Source organism: Sinohyriopsis cumingii, chromosome 1 (genome assembly GCF_028554795.1).
Source record: "Sinohyriopsis cumingii isolate HCF-2022 chromosome 1, ASM2855479v2, whole genome shotgun sequence".
NCBI classification, from domain to species: Eukaryota; Metazoa; Mollusca; class Bivalvia; order Unionida; family Unionidae; genus Sinohyriopsis; species Sinohyriopsis cumingii.
Genome location: NC_142961.1, coordinates 87057911 through 87076717, shown reverse-complemented (window position 1 = coordinate 87076717; position 18807 = coordinate 87057911). Strand labels below are relative to the sequence as shown.

The 18807-nt window shown below is 32.7% G+C and overlaps 1 protein-coding gene across 3 annotated transcripts in view; it reads right to left on the bottom strand.

The window, feature by feature from the left end:
* LOC149807291 (sperm flagella and cilia-associated protein 2-like) overlaps positions 1-18807 on the bottom strand; it is a 122196-nt gene that overhangs the window by 40387 nt on the left and 63002 nt on the right. For 2 of the 3 annotated variants that reach the window (XM_089964851.1, XM_089964867.1), the window contains 7 exons: positions 17581-17726; positions 16123-16250; positions 12361-12427; positions 9658-9984; positions 7913-8202; positions 5882-6068; positions 4797-4817 (listed from right to left, as the gene is read on the bottom strand). In XM_089964851.1, the coding sequence (XP_089820977.1) occupies positions 4797-4817; positions 5882-6068; positions 7913-8202; positions 9658-9984; positions 12361-12427; positions 16123-16250; positions 17581-17726 (1166 nt within the window). The remainder of the gene's footprint in view (positions 1-4796; positions 4818-5881; positions 6069-7912; positions 8203-9657; positions 9985-12360; positions 12428-16122; positions 16251-17580; positions 17727-18807) is intronic. The other variant, XM_089964859.1, reaches the window with a different exon arrangement.

The following is an 18807-nucleotide window of genomic DNA, read 5'->3' as shown; positions in this document are numbered from 1 at the left end:
CAGACAAGAGTGGTCTCTCCTTAGTGGAAGTGGCACTAAATCCTCTCATTTATCAACTATGACTGAAATGGAAGTCCAGTATTCTTGAGATATAACTGTAGGGACAGCTTGAGAGTCTGTGCCCATATTATGAACAGGTAATTATTATCAAAAAAACAAATTTCTGACTCAAAAAAATTGGTTTCTTTACCAAATTATGTTACTTACTATTATAGAATAATAGGTAAGAGTGAGTTACATCCCCTTACTGTAGTTGGCATTGATTCCAGTCTCCTAAAGTACATGCAGCAGCTTTGAGTTTCATGTGATACATATTCTATGGTTAGCACAGGTCAGTAAATGGTGGTGGTTTTGAGAAGAAAAATTGTGTTTCCTGCAAATCCATCAGAAGTTGAGTAACTTGAATCATTTTATGAAGCTACTGAGTGATAGAGTATGAAGGCAGCATGTTGTACTGCTGATCACACCAAGTTGTACTGAGTTCTTTGGGATAAAAGGTCTCTGAGATAGAAGTTGGATAATGTCATATCAGACCTCCACCATTGTTATGATTTCTGCAGACATGGATAGGACTGCATCTTTCTCTGCCAACTGGAGGAGGTTGATAGCGGCAGCTAAAGAATAATTTTGAGTTCTGAGGTGCTTTGCTAAATACATAAGCCATGTGTGAGACTGGCTTCAAGGTGTGTCTTTTGGTAGAGGTCTCAATTGCAGGATACAGACTATGCTAATCTTGTCAAAGTGTAGCAATGGAGACCAGGCTGAGCCATTTGATACAACATTGGGAACCAGTTGTAGCATGTTGAGGACAGGTTTTCAGTCCTTGTGTACAGAATATGGTTTCAATATTCCCCAGCAGACAATGTCTCTGTCAGTGGCTGAAAAACAGGAAATCCAGATGGCTGGATTTAGGTTAAATGGGGGCCATCATTGTGGGAAGAAAGGCCTGTTTGCAATTGAGTCTTAAATGGGTGACCACTCTCATTTAACTTTTTGTACTAATATTGCTGAAACAAGCCAAAGATATGATACATTTTGTTTTACTTCAGAGGGTTGAGTTTGTAAGGTAGTGTATATTATCCTAATGTATTATGATAGGTAATGCATTTAGAAAACAAATGCATATGTACTAGAATCGTTAGACATAATTTGTGATGAAGAAAAATCACAACCACACAGATTTCTTTCAAAAATCCTGGCTTTTCCCCAAAAACTTGATTAGTGTTGCTCCCAAAACCCTTTCAGTTTCACTGATATTGATATTCATACCTCTGACTGCTTCACAAACAACAAAATAAAAATAAATACAATTGTAGATCAAACATGTTCAAACTTGAACAAACAACACTGAAATAATCAAACTACTGTGTAAAAATGAACAACAGTTTTGTACGGATTTATTTTTGAAGCATTGCAGTTACACTTAACATTCATGTTTCATTTGTATTCTTCATATATATGATAACTGAATAACAAGCACAAATGTTACAGATGTGCATACAATAAATGTATGCAATGAGAGCATTTGTATGTTTTGTAATTGACAATCATAAAAGGAATTTTCAGCAGTAAAACCCATTCTGAAAGACCAATGTTTTGGGAGACCTTCTTGAATTAAAGATCAGGTTTCTAATGCATATATCTATTAAATAACACAATGTATTGACCTCTTTTGAGAGACTTGAGTTTACTGATAGAAATGGTACTTTGGCTCTCATGACAGGTTTTACTGCACAACCATATACAACATAAAAATCAAATAGTTTTCAACATGAAATTTCATTCTCCTTCATCAACTGGTAAAATCAAATTGGCAAACAAAACATTTTTGATTCAAATTCAATAGAAAGTGTAGCAACAGATAATACTGAACACAAAACATTTAAACACTAGATAGACATTTTGCAAAGCTATATTTGCCCTAGGGATTAGATAAGTAAAGTAAAAATATAGGCAAGTTTTTCATGACATCAAGAGTCATTGTTAGCTGTCTCCTTTGTGAGGATGGCCATATCTGATATGATAAATAACACAGGCTATGCAACATGCTTTTGAGAGAAAATTATTGCCACTATTGAATTAATCTCCAGGAGTATCTTGACATATTTTAAGAAAAGACCTTCAGCAGTATCTTTACAATATTATTTTTTTTTTTAATGTGAACATGTTTATTTGGAACACTGTAATTAACCGATTTGGCCCCGATCCTGTCTGTAGGCGTGATGAGGCTGTACCCTACTTCCAAGCTCTGCAGCATCAAGGTCATTTAAGATACACCAACGTGGGTGGTATTAAAATAAAGCAGACAGATATAGCTCTAAAATGATATCAAATAATCTGGAAGTTCTAGTTGCACTACAAAATACAGAGAGAAAAACCTCATTTTTAGACCTGGTTTTTTTTCACCCAAAATTCGCTTGAGATCGGAATGCGATTTTGTGTCCGGATTTTAGACCTTTTGGCCTCAGATCTAAGGCATACTGGTCTTAACTGCACACAGACAGGTGAACCTTTGCAAAAATTAGGATAAGGTGGACATTTGGAATAAATTGCGGTCTCCATACGAAAATGATGGATCCATTAAGCCAACAAAAAAAAATTTAAAAAAATTTATCCATCTGCTCATGCGCAAGCAAAATAACCAATGGAAAATGATGCTTCTAATACAACTATGCATTAGTTTCATGGAAAATCTGTTGAAAGCTGAAGTATTATGATGTATTCAGAAATAGCCCCCAAATGTCTTTCCTATGCACATTTCAGGCAAAAACGACAAAAACCTCTGGGGTCGAATGAGTTAATGTAATTTTTTATACTCTCTAATTTATAATTAACAAAATGTATACCATTTTGCATACAAAAAAAACATTATATTATTGGGTCGAATTCCTTTACTTTTCGCACATGGTCATTACCCAAAAATAATAAAAATAATATTTACATTAAAAAAATTGTGAACTGAAAAAAAACCCACTTTGCTTACAAAATATTACAAGAATTACTCTAAAGGGAATAACAAATAGTGTCACTTCTCATCTTTTCTAAGTGATAGCAGATGAGAATCTATGATCTTTATAGCTATTAGCAATTACATATAGCACATTTCTACAACACGAACATATTTCATGGACATAGTGCCTTTAGTATGGTATGTTGCAATCAATATTAGGGTTATTCCTAAGACAGTGACAAAATTTAGCATGGCATAGTGTTCATTGTTATGGCCTGCTGTAATTAACAAGCTCAATTCTATAAAGAAATAATTTAGCATGGCTCAGTGTGCATTGCTATAGCATGTTGCAATAAATGCAAGGCCTGTGGACAAATTTTAGTACAGCAGAAAAATTAATGGGGAAAATCAGAGTCAGTTACTTTCCCCTGTAACCTTCTAGTAGCACCATTGGAAAACCCCATCCAACAAATCTCTTATAAATTGTACATCTGTGTTCAAGAAAATTACTTTTTTTTAAATTATCATGATAAAATCTAATCACAAAATATGTATGAACCTAGGCAACAAATATATAGAATGTAATTTCAACATGAATCAAGGCATATACTCCAATTAATAGCAAATTACATTTTTATTTGTTTTGTGATACTTCCTTGGTAAGCAGGAACTTTAAAAAAAAATTATATCTTATTTATAATATATCTAATGCTGATATTTTCTATATAACATTTATTTTTATAATAATTATTGGAATTTTCATAGCTGTGAATGATAATGTTGATGATGATTTCTGTTATCACAGCTGCTGCTTACTAATGATGCTAAAATTAACTAATCCATATTCTGATTTACATCTCTGCACTTAACAAGCTCTATTCATCCCATTATGTGATGACAGGTCTGATTCTGTGCAGCTTACAGCTGGACTTGACTTGTAGATAAGTATATATGGTACTTTATTTCCAGTTATATATGGAAGTGTTTTCCTACAAATTAATTAATAAACAATAATTTGAAAAGGATAGACATAAATGAGTACAATATCACAACAATGATATGAAAACATAAATCAGTGTAAGATATTAAATATTTAATTTTTAAGATGTATTTGATCACTTAATCATATTTTCCTATATAAAATTTGGATGTTCAAAAATAAAAACAGCTTCATATGAATATTATTCTAACGGCTATAAGAAGACCCCATGTAATTACTCTTTCTCAAATATAGACCTTGTCTATATTCCGATTAGAATTCATTGTAACTGCTGTAATGTATATTTCAAATGTAACATGGTTTTAAGACAAAAACAAAGGAAATAAAATCTGAAGAAAATATTGGTGACAGCAAGAATCAATTGTATTCCAAATCAGGGTAGCAAAAAATTAGCTTCCAATTACTGGAAAATTTGTTAAAATAAAAGTGATTTTTGGCATTTTAACACTACATTGCTGTAGGATTAAAGTTAACATCTATAATCACTTATAAGTCAAGTCCAACTGCAAACTGCACAGATCAAGATCTGCTGTCACATAATGTGCTGACAGATCAGGGTCTATGCAGTTTGTTGAAGTAATTGGTAGAACAAACATCACTGACCCTGATCTGCCAGTGCATTATAGTTTGGCAGAATAGGGTTGATGTTGTTTGCAGTTGGACTTGACATGTGACTGATATGGACTGGGTTTTCCTGTGCTACCATCTAACTGGAAGGTGACTGACTAACGAAGGCCATAATGCTACAGTATCTTGTAATCATTACAGGCAGGGATATAACTGAAGCATTATTTTGGCTTATATACATATGTTTGCAATGCCTATCAGTATACTTGATTTACTTACAGCTTTTTGCATAGCATGTCTCTGTAGGGAAGAACAGTTCTACATCATTTGTGCCCTTTTACCATTTGAATATCTTTATTACAATACGAATGAAATAAACATGTCACAGCTATACCTCCATAGAAGAAAACATAAGTGTATTCCTTAATGCACAAGGTACCTGAGTAAAAGAAATTATTGCGATTAGTATTTGGATTGTTATAAAGTTTCATTGCAATGACCAGTGATATCTTGTAAAATAAATTCATGCCATCTGAAATGTATTCCTCATTCAAATGAGAAAAACAAGCATAACTTTTCCCAGAACATGTGAATTGCTTTTGAAAAAAACCCAAACCCATTAATCTTCCATTTGCAAACCGACCAAACCTAAATTAGCATTATCATTATAAAATGGTTACCCTCTCATGAGGTCTCTTTTCAACAGAGACCAATCCCATAATAAGCAGGCCACATCAATTCCTGTACACAAGTTGTAAATTTATATCAAACCCCATCCTTAACCAGCCTACAAAGCTACACCTCTCATAAGCCCGTTGGAAGGAAAAAAAAGAAAAAAAGAAGAAAGGAAAGTAAATTAATGGTTTGACCTGCTACCTGATCCTGACTTGTCAGACTGTGCAATAAACAAGTAAACATGAACAGACTTGTCCTATATCAAGCAAATAATCCATAAATGTATAGTAAAAGAAATTAGATAATAAAGCAGGAATTGAATTAAGTACTGTATATACTCACCTATAAGTTGCGTCCAACTGCAAACAACACAGACCCTGTTCTGCCAATGCATAGCATGCTGCTGGTATATCAGGATCTATGTTGTTTGTTCTGCTGATTATTCCTAATAAACTACATAGATCCTGATTTCCTGGCACATTATGTGATGGCAGATCTCGGTCTACACTGTATTAAGTTTGTAGTCTGACTCAACTCATAAGCGAGTATAGATAGTACAAAACTTTCGAAAGTAACAGTTCCAGGAATATGAGCTGCTTCATACAAAGATACCCACCACCCACCAAAACAAGGCTTTTACATTTTTCTATATCTGTAGAAAAATATTTGTAAACAAATTGTGTACTTACAATACTGCCAATGCCATTAAGGGCAACATAGTAAGCATCAAAAATGAGCTTCTCATCAGGATCCTGTGGGGGTACAGGGCTCTCAACACCATCTTCTTTTTTCTTTTTATCCTTTTTGTCCTTGGCAACAGGTCCACCCTTGCCTTCAGCATCAGGAGACTGAGGACGGCGAGGTACCAGCGGTATTCTAAATGAGTAACATTTACACTTAGTCGTTTGTTATATGCAAGAAAGATGCCAAGCAGAGTTAAAGTTTGCTATATTTTATTTTCACTGTTAGGAAATTTATTTTTTCCATTCAGAATACTGCTATGCACTCACTGAACCATTAACAATTACATCGTCCATAATAGTGGACATATCTTGAGCTGTACTGAATTGGCCTTGATGCAAATTGCAAAAGGGAAACAAGTTATCAAGTTTAATAGCAGATCCCTAAGTTCTGCAAAATTTTCAAGGCTTTATGCCAGAATGTGTTAATTCAAATTTGGTTAAATTCTGTTGAGTGATTTTCAAGACGTCAAGAAAGTTGAAATGGTGGTCATATTTGCAGGTGGATGAGCAACATTTGAATAAACTTGAAAGACTTTTACACGAGGATACTTTCTTCTAAATTTGGCCATATTTTGAAGATGGATTCATGTTTATTAAATAAAACTGATATACTGTATCTTTATGCCATGATCCTTTGTGTCATAATTGGTCAAAATGTGTTCAGCAGTTTTTGGAGAAGTATTTTAAAGTTCTTTCTAATTTCCATAATGGTGGCCATATTTGATAACAGATCAGTATTGTTGATATAAACATGGGTCTGTGTACCAGAATATTTACTGTCAAATTTTCTGTTCAGTGGTTTTTGTTGCAAAGTCATTTAAAAATTTTCTTATTTTAGTAATGGTGGCAATTTCTGATGTCAAGTCAGCATTATTGCTCAAAATTTGTGAAACCTTTCTAGAACAATGTGTTTTGTCAAAATTGTGTCAGCAGTTTTCAATCAGATATCTAAAGACTACTTTTTATTATAGTAATAGTAGCCAGATTTGATGGCGAATCAGCATTAGCTGTTATGACTTAAGGACTCATGGTACTAATTCACTTCCCATAGTAAATCTATGTAAACACCATGATATTAAAAATTCAATAACTTAAAATTTTTGAGTGCTCATGATCAAACCTATATTTATCAGTATAGATGAAACCTAGGTGTCAGCTTCTGTATTGAGGAAAGGATTATGAGCCGCAGTATTTTCTGGACCTGTATGTGTTTGAAACATGTGCTTTCAATTCCGCACCAAAGAGTCAGGTGCTAATTTTAGTAATGAGTGTTCCAAACTCAAGAATTTTAAATGACTGAAATTCCATCAATAAAACAATGTCTTTATTTTTTTCACTTACAACTAGGATAAGCTCTCAAAAGATTCTTTTTCCTAAAACATAATTTACATTATTAACCAATCCTGGTCAGCCAGACCCACATATACTCTATTTTATGTTCACCCATTTGCAGGCTGGTTCCCATTCTTCCATATCATTAGTACTGTGTGTCCTTAAGAAGCCTTCATGCTAGAATGCATTCAACTTGGTAAAATTTTATTTAGTAGTTTTCAAAATTTGGTTTACAGGTTTTTCTATAACATGTAATGGCAGCCAAATTCAATTGCAAACTTGCATACTTTGAAAAAACTTGAAAGGCATTATGTCAGAATACTCTTTGTCAAGTTTGACTGAAACTGGTTGATTGGTCTTTGAGAATAATTTGAAAATATAACCTACTGATGGATGCTGCACAATAGACAATGAATGTCATAGTTAAATGGCCTTGTTGCCAGATGAACTAAATAGATTAATTTTAATTATCAAGCTTTGTACAGAGCACTTTTATTGACAAGTTTCATAAATATCTTAAAATTAATTTTTTTTGTTTCTGTGCATGGCTTCTTGAACTAAGTTCCACATTCAATTTATGATCTTTGTGTCACAATATGGTCTTACACTGAACATTTATGAGAAAATGTGTTCAAATAACCTTACTTCTTTTTTAGTACTTGATCTGTTTCCACAGCTGGCAAAGGCTCTGCAGGTTTCTCCTTCTCCTTGCTCTTATCCCGCTTCTTCCCTGAGGAGGTTCTTGACCCAGATTTGGGGCGATCTTTCGGTGATTTCTCTCTGGGTGATTTAGATCGACTTCCTTTGGGTGATTTTGGTGATTTTGATCGAGGCCGGTCCCCTGACTTTCCTGAGGCTGGTCTCTCTTCTGCTGGTGGGGTGGGAGCTGTTTCACTACTGGGTTTATCTGGTGATTCTGGTCTCTCTACAGGCAACTAGATTGCAGAGTATGAGTATTAATTGATTAACTCATTCAGTCAGACTGCATTTGTTTAAAAAATGTGGAAGAAAGCAACAATTTAATAAATACATCAGATTCTTCCACAAATCAGAGCGTTCTCTTAACTTCACCTCTTGCATGGGAAGACTTCAATGAGATTCGTCCTCAACTGTTAGCAATTATGCATTGAAAATTGCATTATTCTGTGACAATGAGTGATGGTGATTCCACTGAATAGTTGTGCCATTTAATATAATCTTACATAAGCATTCATTATGTAGTCAAACTATGTGATGGTGATTCCACTGAACTGTGGTGCCCTTTAATACAACTTTTACTGCATGCTTATGGTAAATCTAGCATTACATCTTTACTAATTATATGCAATGGAGACTGAAGGAACACCAAATAAATCTAAGCATTTTGATGTAATAACTACAATCAACTCTTGTTACAAACATATTCATCACAACTGAATATTTGGATTCAAATAGAAAACTGATGGGTACAAACCCTGTTTAATGGTAAATTTTATTTTTAAAACAGAATATTCAGTTTTCAACCCTAACAGCAATTTCTCAGTGAAATATTTATATATTTCCTTAATTTATCATTATCCACAATCACATTCCTTGAGATTTTACTTTAACTAGGAATATATAAATGGCTAGTACATACACATTTCCAGAAAAATAAGTTTTAAATGCAGGAAAATATAGATTTAAAAAAAGATTACTATGACAATATTATCACTTATATATATATATATGGATGGTACTTGTTCTCTATATATGTTCTCGACGTGTTTGTAAAATGAGGATTCAGTCATTAAACAGCCCAGTTCCCTAACACCGTTCCCCCCCTACGGTTTTCTTGATGTCAAAGCTATTTTTTTCTCAGCTGCCTCGCTTATAGTGTGGTCTATGTTTGTGGATCCCATTGTGCGCGAGTTATCGAGGGAGAGGTGTATATTTGGTACTTGTTCTCTATATATATACTATTTGGTAATTGTTCTCTATATATATATATATATATATATATATATATATATATATATATATATATATTTGGTATTTGTTCTCTATATATATAATATTTGGTACTTGTTCTATATATATATATATATATATATATATATATATATATATATATATATATATATATATATATTTGGTACTAGTTCTCTATATATATATAGAATTTGGTAGTTTTTCTCTATATATATAATATTTGGTACTTGTTCTCTGTATATATAATATTTGGTACTTGTTCTCTATTATTATTCAGTAATATTTCCACTGTATAGCCCATCCTTCTTATCATCATAACCATTTTGATTTTCATCATAAAAAATAAAAATTATAACATTATTACCATCATAAGCCACACATTATCAATTACCCCATTGAAAATTATAGTAAATATCATCTTTAATGTTTTCCTCTATTACCTCTAGAAGAGGCAGCCTGGCATAATTGGCGTTCAGGTCATCTGGAATGTGTCCTTCCATGCCTCTGTAGTAATCCTTGAGAAGCCTAACTGTATCTTGGAATCTGTCCACTTCACTCTGCATCAGAGTGATGTAGAAGTTACTGAGAACGCCCATTCTATCATCCAACCATCCATCATTCATTACTGTCTCCCTTTCCTTCTCTGCTTGTTCTTTTCTTTCATCACAGATGTTCCACATTCTTTCACGGAGATCATCCACACGTTGATGCAGTTCTGCCTTTGTTTCTTCATCATCCCTGATATCATCAGGCACACTATTGTAATCCTACAGAAATCATAAAATGACCATTTAATAACAGATTTCCAATTACATTGCAGTGAAAATTCTAAAACATTATATGTTGAGGAATATTATTAAATGTTCTGTGAATCTGTGATTTTATGAAAACATATACAGTCAAGCTTCCTAAAAAAGCCCTTCAGGGACCTTACTTCAGTCAAGCTTCCTAAAAAAGCCCTTCAGGGACCTTACTTCAGTCAAGCTTCCTAAAAAAAGCCCTTCAGAACCTTACTTCAGCAGACTGAACACATATTTTGGTTCACATAAGGCCTTTCTAATTATAATCTAATACTAATACTGATACTGATACTAATTCTAATCTAATACTAATAATAATTCTAATCAAATATTAATTCTGATCAAATACTATCTTTATAATACTAATAAAACCTGTACATACTGGCTACCACCAAATACTGTATATACTTGCATATAAATTGAGTTAGGGTCTATTTTGTTTGTTTGATTACTCCCAAGGAAATGTACAGACCCAGATCTCCTTGCACAATATGTAACAGCATATCTGGATTGGTGCATTTTGTATGTGGACTCACATGGTAATGGTCACATTTTTGTTATCCAAACAGTGTCTGGTTTAGGCTAGTTTTGCTGTTTTATCAATTATGGAAACTGTATGTAATGCAAGTAAAGTTGGTGTGACTTCTGGCTCAGTCTTGAAAGATATGACAATGAAAATTGGTTCTAAGGAAAACTAGGTCTCAACATGGAATAGAGATACAAAGCATGTTGCTGATTCAGACTTGTTAGTAAACAGAGGCTCACAAGATAAACCTGCCTCTGTGGCTTAAGTTGTCATCTTTCAGACAGTGTTAAAAAAACCACAGTAATTAGGTTATAGTGAACCAAGTTTGGTGTGTGGCACAACTTAATCCCAAGATACACTTGGCATATTTCCTGGCAATAATCTAAACTGGATAGAAATTAGAGCATGGACACCATTTTTAATGATGTTCAATGAATCCTTGAAATGAGGTCACAGTGCCCAAATCTGGCATGCAACCCTAGTTTATCTAACAATGCACATTTAGTGTAAGTTCTGCAGCAACAGGTGAAAGATGTCTGAATTAGAACCTGAACACAATTGTAAGGCCAGTGTGTATAATCACCGCTAATAGAGTAGTGTAAATCTGTTGTCAATAAGTGAAATGCTATTATATTATAGTAATGGATACAACTTGTAAGCAATTTTTTAATAATTACGAAAAGTATGTCAAATTCACTCTGTTGTGTTGCAACACACATTTATCACAGGATGTTCCACTGTAAAATTAGACCGTCATTGATGTAGTAGACAAAAATAACAAGCTAATTCCACAGGGTAAGTTTGACATGAATAGGTCCTGTAGTATAAAAATTACAGATCAAACAGAGAGGAAGAAAACAATCTTATAAGCAGTTGAGAATAAATCCTGGAAAGAAGGCAACAGTGACTCAGTTCTGGTGAGTAAAGATGCAATCGTAGTGTACATTTTATGGCAACAGGTAACAAGGTATTAGACTTGTAGAGTAGATGTAATTTTAAGACACTTTGCATTAAATCTTAAAAAACAGTTCACTGTGACTCAGTTTTACTGTAGGACACACATTTCATACTTAGATGTACCATCAGAACAAGACAGATGGCAAGGTGAAGTAGTATAGGGGCCACAGACTGGAGAGGAAGGTATGAATACTTGCGCTGATTGGATCCATGATAAAAGTGAACCTCACATTCTGCACATTTCTTGAATCAGGGACAATAATAAACCACAGAAACTAAACTTTGCAAGACCTTTAATAAAGCCAACAAACATCTTAGAAATTCTCCAGAAGAAATGGAAAAATTGATTACATGTAAACCATGTCAATTTTCACTTGCAGAAATGAAATAAAGATAATGAAACTTTGTACAAGAGGTTCCCGACACAGCTGTTTGAAAAATTAATAAAACAATCTTCCTCCTAAAATTTGACTTGAGAGATTTCAGTTCCTTAACAATCACCTTTTGTATCTGATAGTCATATGTTTATAAAGTAGTTTAAACTGAATGTAGCTGTAGCAATTAAAAAAAATAATATATATATAGTAAGATATGAGATATTTTTAAACAAATTTCTACTGAAAACAATCTGGTTGTGAAATGGCCACATTACCTTTGAACCTGGCAAATTCTCATGCTAAGCAACATTGTAAATTATCAGAAAACTGATGGCACTTTGAACAAGAAAAGTTTGCACTCAGATCTCTGAAGTTTATTCTTTCTAAAGAATTGTAAAAATTAAATAAATAAATACTATTTGTTGGTAGCCAAGTTTTATGAGAAAAAAAACAGTGCATAAGACCAATACATTATGTTGTTACCTTTTGCCATTGGGAGACAAACTGTTGTTTTGTATCAGGTCTTCGAAGGTAGGTCTGGTAATCCTTCCTGCAAAGAAATCAAATATGCCTTAGGTAAGTGTTAAAAAAAAAGAGAAAAAAGTACAAGTTCTTACAAACTTCACACTTTAAGAAAATGAAAGATTATCATCTGATCATTTCTGCAATCAGTTTTAATATTTTAGTTTAACATGACTGTTAATCATTACTGAAGAATGAATTCAATGTAATTGTCTGTTTTATGGTACCATCCATCACCCTATCAAAGGAGAACAGTATTACCCGTATACCAGATTACTGTGGTATTTTTTTTTTGTGATATGTACCATGGTACTTTTCCACTGTACAGATACTTCAGAAAGTTCCATCAGTAAGAAAGGACTGTATGAAATTCCTGAGTAACCTTTTTTATTGATTTTTTTAAATATTAACAGCAGGTTTTCATTTGTCATGACAAAATAATTCAAAAAAGTATCATTATTACCTTACAAAACAGTTGTATTGGTCACAAATTAATTGTAAACGTCAAAAAAATAATTATCCTTTAATCATATATTTGACAACTGTCACATATGTCATTATGGTGGTCAAATGGGATGTTGTGCAAGGTTTTCAGGCATATCCAACTTTTTGGATTAAAACAAACCAAACAAAAAACATAAAAAATTTTGTTTTTACAAGGATATGTGTTCATGTGTTAATTACATGTATTCCTTTTTAAGACTGCACATCATCCTAAGATTTTCAGAAGAGTAGTTCTTTTCAGTATGAAGTTTACAGAATTTCCTCAGTCAACTAAATATTTTCACATTTGTTGAGCAAGTGCGTCTTATATTTACTGGCCCTCTCTCATAAATATCTTTCCTGGGTGTTAGCCTCCCACTCAAAGTTTACCTGCCTATTATATTAACAGAGTGGCTAGTAAATTGTAGGCTTCAGTGGCAACACTTATGATTTTTATCAACAAGCTCTCTAATGTCAGCACAGTGTCTCTCTATATAATGGCTGTTATAATCTATCTATCTACCTATCTATCTATATAATGGCTGTTATAATCTATCTACCTATCTAACTATATAATGGCTGTTATAATCTATCTATCTAACTATATAATGGCTCTTATAATCTATATATCTATCTATCTATATAATGGCTGTTATAATCTATCTATCTACCTATATAACTATATAATGGCTGTTATAATCTATCTATCTACATATCTCTCTATATAATGGCTGTTAAAATATATCTACCTATCTATATAATGGCTGTTACATTTTACTTATCTACCTATCTATCGATATATCCGAGATAATGGCTGTTACAATCTATCTATCTACCTATCTATATAATGGCTGGTACAATCTATCTATCTACCTATCTATATAAATATTTGCTGTTACAATCTATCTACCTATCTATCTATATAATGGGGGCCCCCCCTGAGTGCGTGGGTTTGAGTCTCAGATTCAGCCAATGTATGTATGTGAGAAAGCTTGCCAGTAGCTTCTATTGGGTCGGTAGTTCTTTCTGGGGTTTTCCCGGGTTCTTCCTTCACCATTAATACTGGCCGCCATGTATATCATGTGCTGAAAAATGGCATTAAACACTACAACAATAACAACAATCTATATAATGGCTGCTACGATCTATCTACCTATCTATTGAGATAATGACTGTTGCAATCTATCTACCTATCTATCTATTTGCTATTACAATCTATCTACCTATCTATCTATATATAATGGCTGTTACAATCTATCTACCTATCTATCTATACATAATGGCTGTTACAATCTATCTACCTATCTATCTATATATTTGCTATTACAATTTATCTACCTATCTATCTATACATAATGGCTGTTACAATCTATCTACCTATCTATCTATATATAATGGCTGTTACAATCTATCTACCTATCTATCTATATATAATGGCTGTTACAATCTATCTACCTATCTATCTATATATAATGGCTGTTACAATCTATCTACCTATCTATCTATATATAATGATTGTTACAATCTATCTACCTATCAATCTATATATTTGCTATTACAATCTATCTACCTATCTATCTATATATAATGGCTGTTACAATCTATCTACCTATCTATCTATACATAATGGCTGTTACAATCTATCTACCTATCTATCTATATATTTGCTATTACAATCTATCTACCTATCTATCTATACATAATGGCTGTTACAATCTATCTACCTATCTATCTATATATAATGGCTGTTACAATCTATCTACCTATCTATCTATATATAATGGCTATTACAATCTATCTACCTATCTATCTATATATAATGGCTGTTACAATCTATCTACCTATCTATCTATATATAATGGCTGTTACAATCTATCTACCTATCTATCTATATATAATGGCTGTTACAATCTATCTACCTATCTATCTATATATAATGGCTGTTACAATCTATCTACCTATCTATCTATATATAATGGCTGTTACAATCTATCTACCTATCTATCTATATATAATGGCTATTACAATCTATCTACCTATCTATCTATACATAATGGCTGTTACAATCTATCTACCTATCTATCTATACATAATGGCTGTTACAATCTATCTACCTATCTATCTATATATAATGACTGTTACAATCTATCTACAATCTATCTACCTATCTATCTATACATAATGGCTGTTACAATCTATCTACCTATCTATCTATATATTTGCTATTACAATCTATCTACCTATCTATCTATACATAATGGCTGTTACAATCTATCTACCTGTCTATCTATATATAATGGCTGTTACAATCTATCTATCTATCTATCTATATGTAATGGCTGTTACAATCTATCTACCTATCTATCTATATATAATGGCTGTTACAATCTATCTACCTATCTATATATAATGGCTATTACAATCTATCTACCTATCTATCTATACATAATGGCTGTTACAATCTATCTACCTATCTATCTATATATAATGGCTGTTACAATCTATCTACCTATCTATCTATATATTTGCTATTACAATCTATCTACCTATCTATCTATACATAATGGCTGTTACAATCTATCTACCTATCTATCTATATATAATGGCTGTTACAATCTATCTACCTATCTATCTATATATAATGGCTGTTACAATCTATCTACCTATCTATCTATATATAATGGCTGTTACAATCTATCTACCTATCTATCTATATATAATGGCTGTTACAATCTATCTACCTATCTATCTATACATAATGGCCGTTACAATCTGTCTACCTATCTGTCTATACATAATGGCCGTTACAATCTATCTACCTATCTATCTATATATAATGGCTGTTACAATCTATCTACCTATCTATCTATATATAATGGCTGTTACAATCTATCTACCTATCTATCTATACATAATGGCTGTTACAATCTATCTACCTATCTATCTATACATAATGGCTGTTACAATCTATCTACCTATCTATCTATACATAATGGCTGTTACAATCTATCTATCTATACATAATGGCTGTTACAATCTATCTACCTATCTATCTATATATAATGGCTGTTACAATCTATCTACCTATCTATCTATATATAATGGCTGTTACAATCTATCTACCTATCTATCTATACATAATGGCTGTTACAATCTATCTACCTATCTATCTATACATAATGGCTGTTACAATCTATCTACCTATCTATCTATACATAATGGCTGTTACAATCTATCTACCTGATCTGGAAGAAGTATCTGTAAATCTTTTCCCTCTCATCTCTCAAATTTCTGAAGGCAAATTTACTGTTCTTCACATAAGTGTTCTCCACAGTCTCCCAGTGCTGGGATAAAATTTTAGCCAGGTCCTAATCATGATAAAAAAATGGGGAAGAAATTCAGAAGAATATTTTAACTGATTCATAAATCAATCCAGACAAACTAAATGGCTCACCTATTTAACATCAAAGTTAGGCTATTACAATATTAATGTAGTGCCGAAGTACTATGCACTGCACACATGACTCAAATTGTATGTTTGTTGATAATACTGGATATATTCTGAAACGCCATGGAATACAAAATACAGGGTACATACTGAAATGCCATGGAATACAAAATACTGGGTATATACTGAAACGCCATGGAATATAAAATACTGGGTATATACTGAAACGCCATGGAATATAAAATACTGGGTATATACTGAAATGCCATGGAATACAAAATACTGGGTATATACTGAAATGCCATGGAATACAAAATACTGGGTATATACTGAAATGCCATGGAATACAAAATACTGGGTATATACTGAAATGCCATGGAATACAAAATACTGGGTATATACTGAAACGCCATGGAATACAAAATACTGGGTATATACTGAAAAGCCATGGAATACAAAATACTGGGTATATACTGAAATGCCATGGAATACAAAATACTGGGTATATACTGAAACGCCATGGAATACAAAATACTGGGTATATACTGAAACACCATGGAATACAATATACTGGGTATATACTGAAATGCCATGGAGTACAAAACACTGGGTATATACTGAAATGCCATGGAATACAAAACACTGGGTATATACTGAAACGCCATGGAATACAAAACACTGGGTATATACTGAAATGCCATGGAATACAAAACACTGGGTATATACTGAAATGCCATGGAATACAAAATACTGGGTATATACTGAAACACCATGGAATACAAAATACCTGGTATATACTGAAATGCCATGGAATACAAAACAGCATGAAATGATTATGTTTGTCAATTCAGGTAATAATAAGAATTCCTCAGTTTTGTTGGGTCTAAGGAAAATATCACCAACACAGCAAAAGCCCCTGAAATTCATACTTCTAACAATATTTTCATGAATTGATCAATAACTGGTATATAAAAACCCAAAGATTGATACATAGTACTGCACCTCATTGCATTTTGTATGTCTTGTGTCCTCAGAAACTAGTGCACTGACCTTGCTTAACAGGCCTTTCTACTTATTACACATTTTACGTGCATTTGAACTTAATTGGTACAATAATGATCAGATCAAATAGGGTTACATAATCTTCTACACAAAGTAGTGCAGCACTAGTAGCCCTCTTAACATTAGGATGTTGTAGATTAGACAAGAACATGTACATGAGTACACATCAATATTTAATTTCAACCTACAAATTCAATAAACTGATCAACAAATTCCCAATCTTCTGATCCTGGAATGGGTGGGGGTGGTCCCTCTGGCTCTTTTGGCGCTGGCTCTGGTTCGGGTTCAGGGGTCTTCTTCTTCCCAGATCCTTTTTTGGACTTAGGCGAGGCACCTGCACAGTATGAGACAAGTCTAATGTAAGAAATCCAAATGTTGCATGTACAAAGACAAACGTTAAGAAATTGCTTAAATCAAATAAGAGAGAAATTTGGATTATCAATATACAGTCACCATAAATTTTAAGCAGCATAATAATCATTTAACTTAAATGCAGAAACAAAATTCTCAAACATTCTATTTTGCCAAATATCAAATTCAACATAAAATTTTCAGCAGATATACCTGGTTTTCCTTAGAAATGATGGCCTATTAGTTTTCCTTAGAAATGATGGTCCATTAGATTTCCTTAGAAATGATGCCCATTGGTTTTCTTAGAATCGATGGCCTATTAGTCTTCCTTAGAAATGATGGCCTATTAGTTTTCCTTAGAAATAATGGCATATTAGTTTTCCTTAGAAATGATGGCCTACTAATTTTCCTTAGAAATGATGGCCAATTAGTTTTTTTTAGAAACGATGGCCTATTAGTTTTCCTCAGAAATGATGGCCTATTAGATTTCCTTAGAAATGATGCCCATTGGTTTTCTTAGAAATTATGGTCAATTAATTTTCCTTAGAAATGCTGGCCTATTAGTTTTCCTTAGAAATGATGCCCATTGGTTTTCATTAGAAACGATGGTCCATTAGTTTTCCTTAGAAATGACTGAACAAATCATAAATTACAGAAGGGGCCAAACAAAAAGTCAAATTTTTATTAAGGATATCAAAATCATTCAAACACCTTATTTCACCATTTAATTTATCCTCATAACAATTATTGTTGAACTCCTAGGAATGATCAAGCATCATACATTAATTCTCAACTTTGAAGTACCTATGATTTCCAAGAATTAACATGATTATATGGTTTTATGGTGTACCAAAATATAAATCATTACAATAAATACAGACATTACTTTAATATATACACTGCCAAAATACACATTAATACACACTGCAATTTATTTTTGCAAATTTGACTACTTAATAAATTTTAACAGTGAAAAATATATTATGAAATATAGTTTACCTAAACATCCTTTTCCACCACATTGATGTTTTTTCTCCAAATAATGCTGATGTGGGTGTGAACAA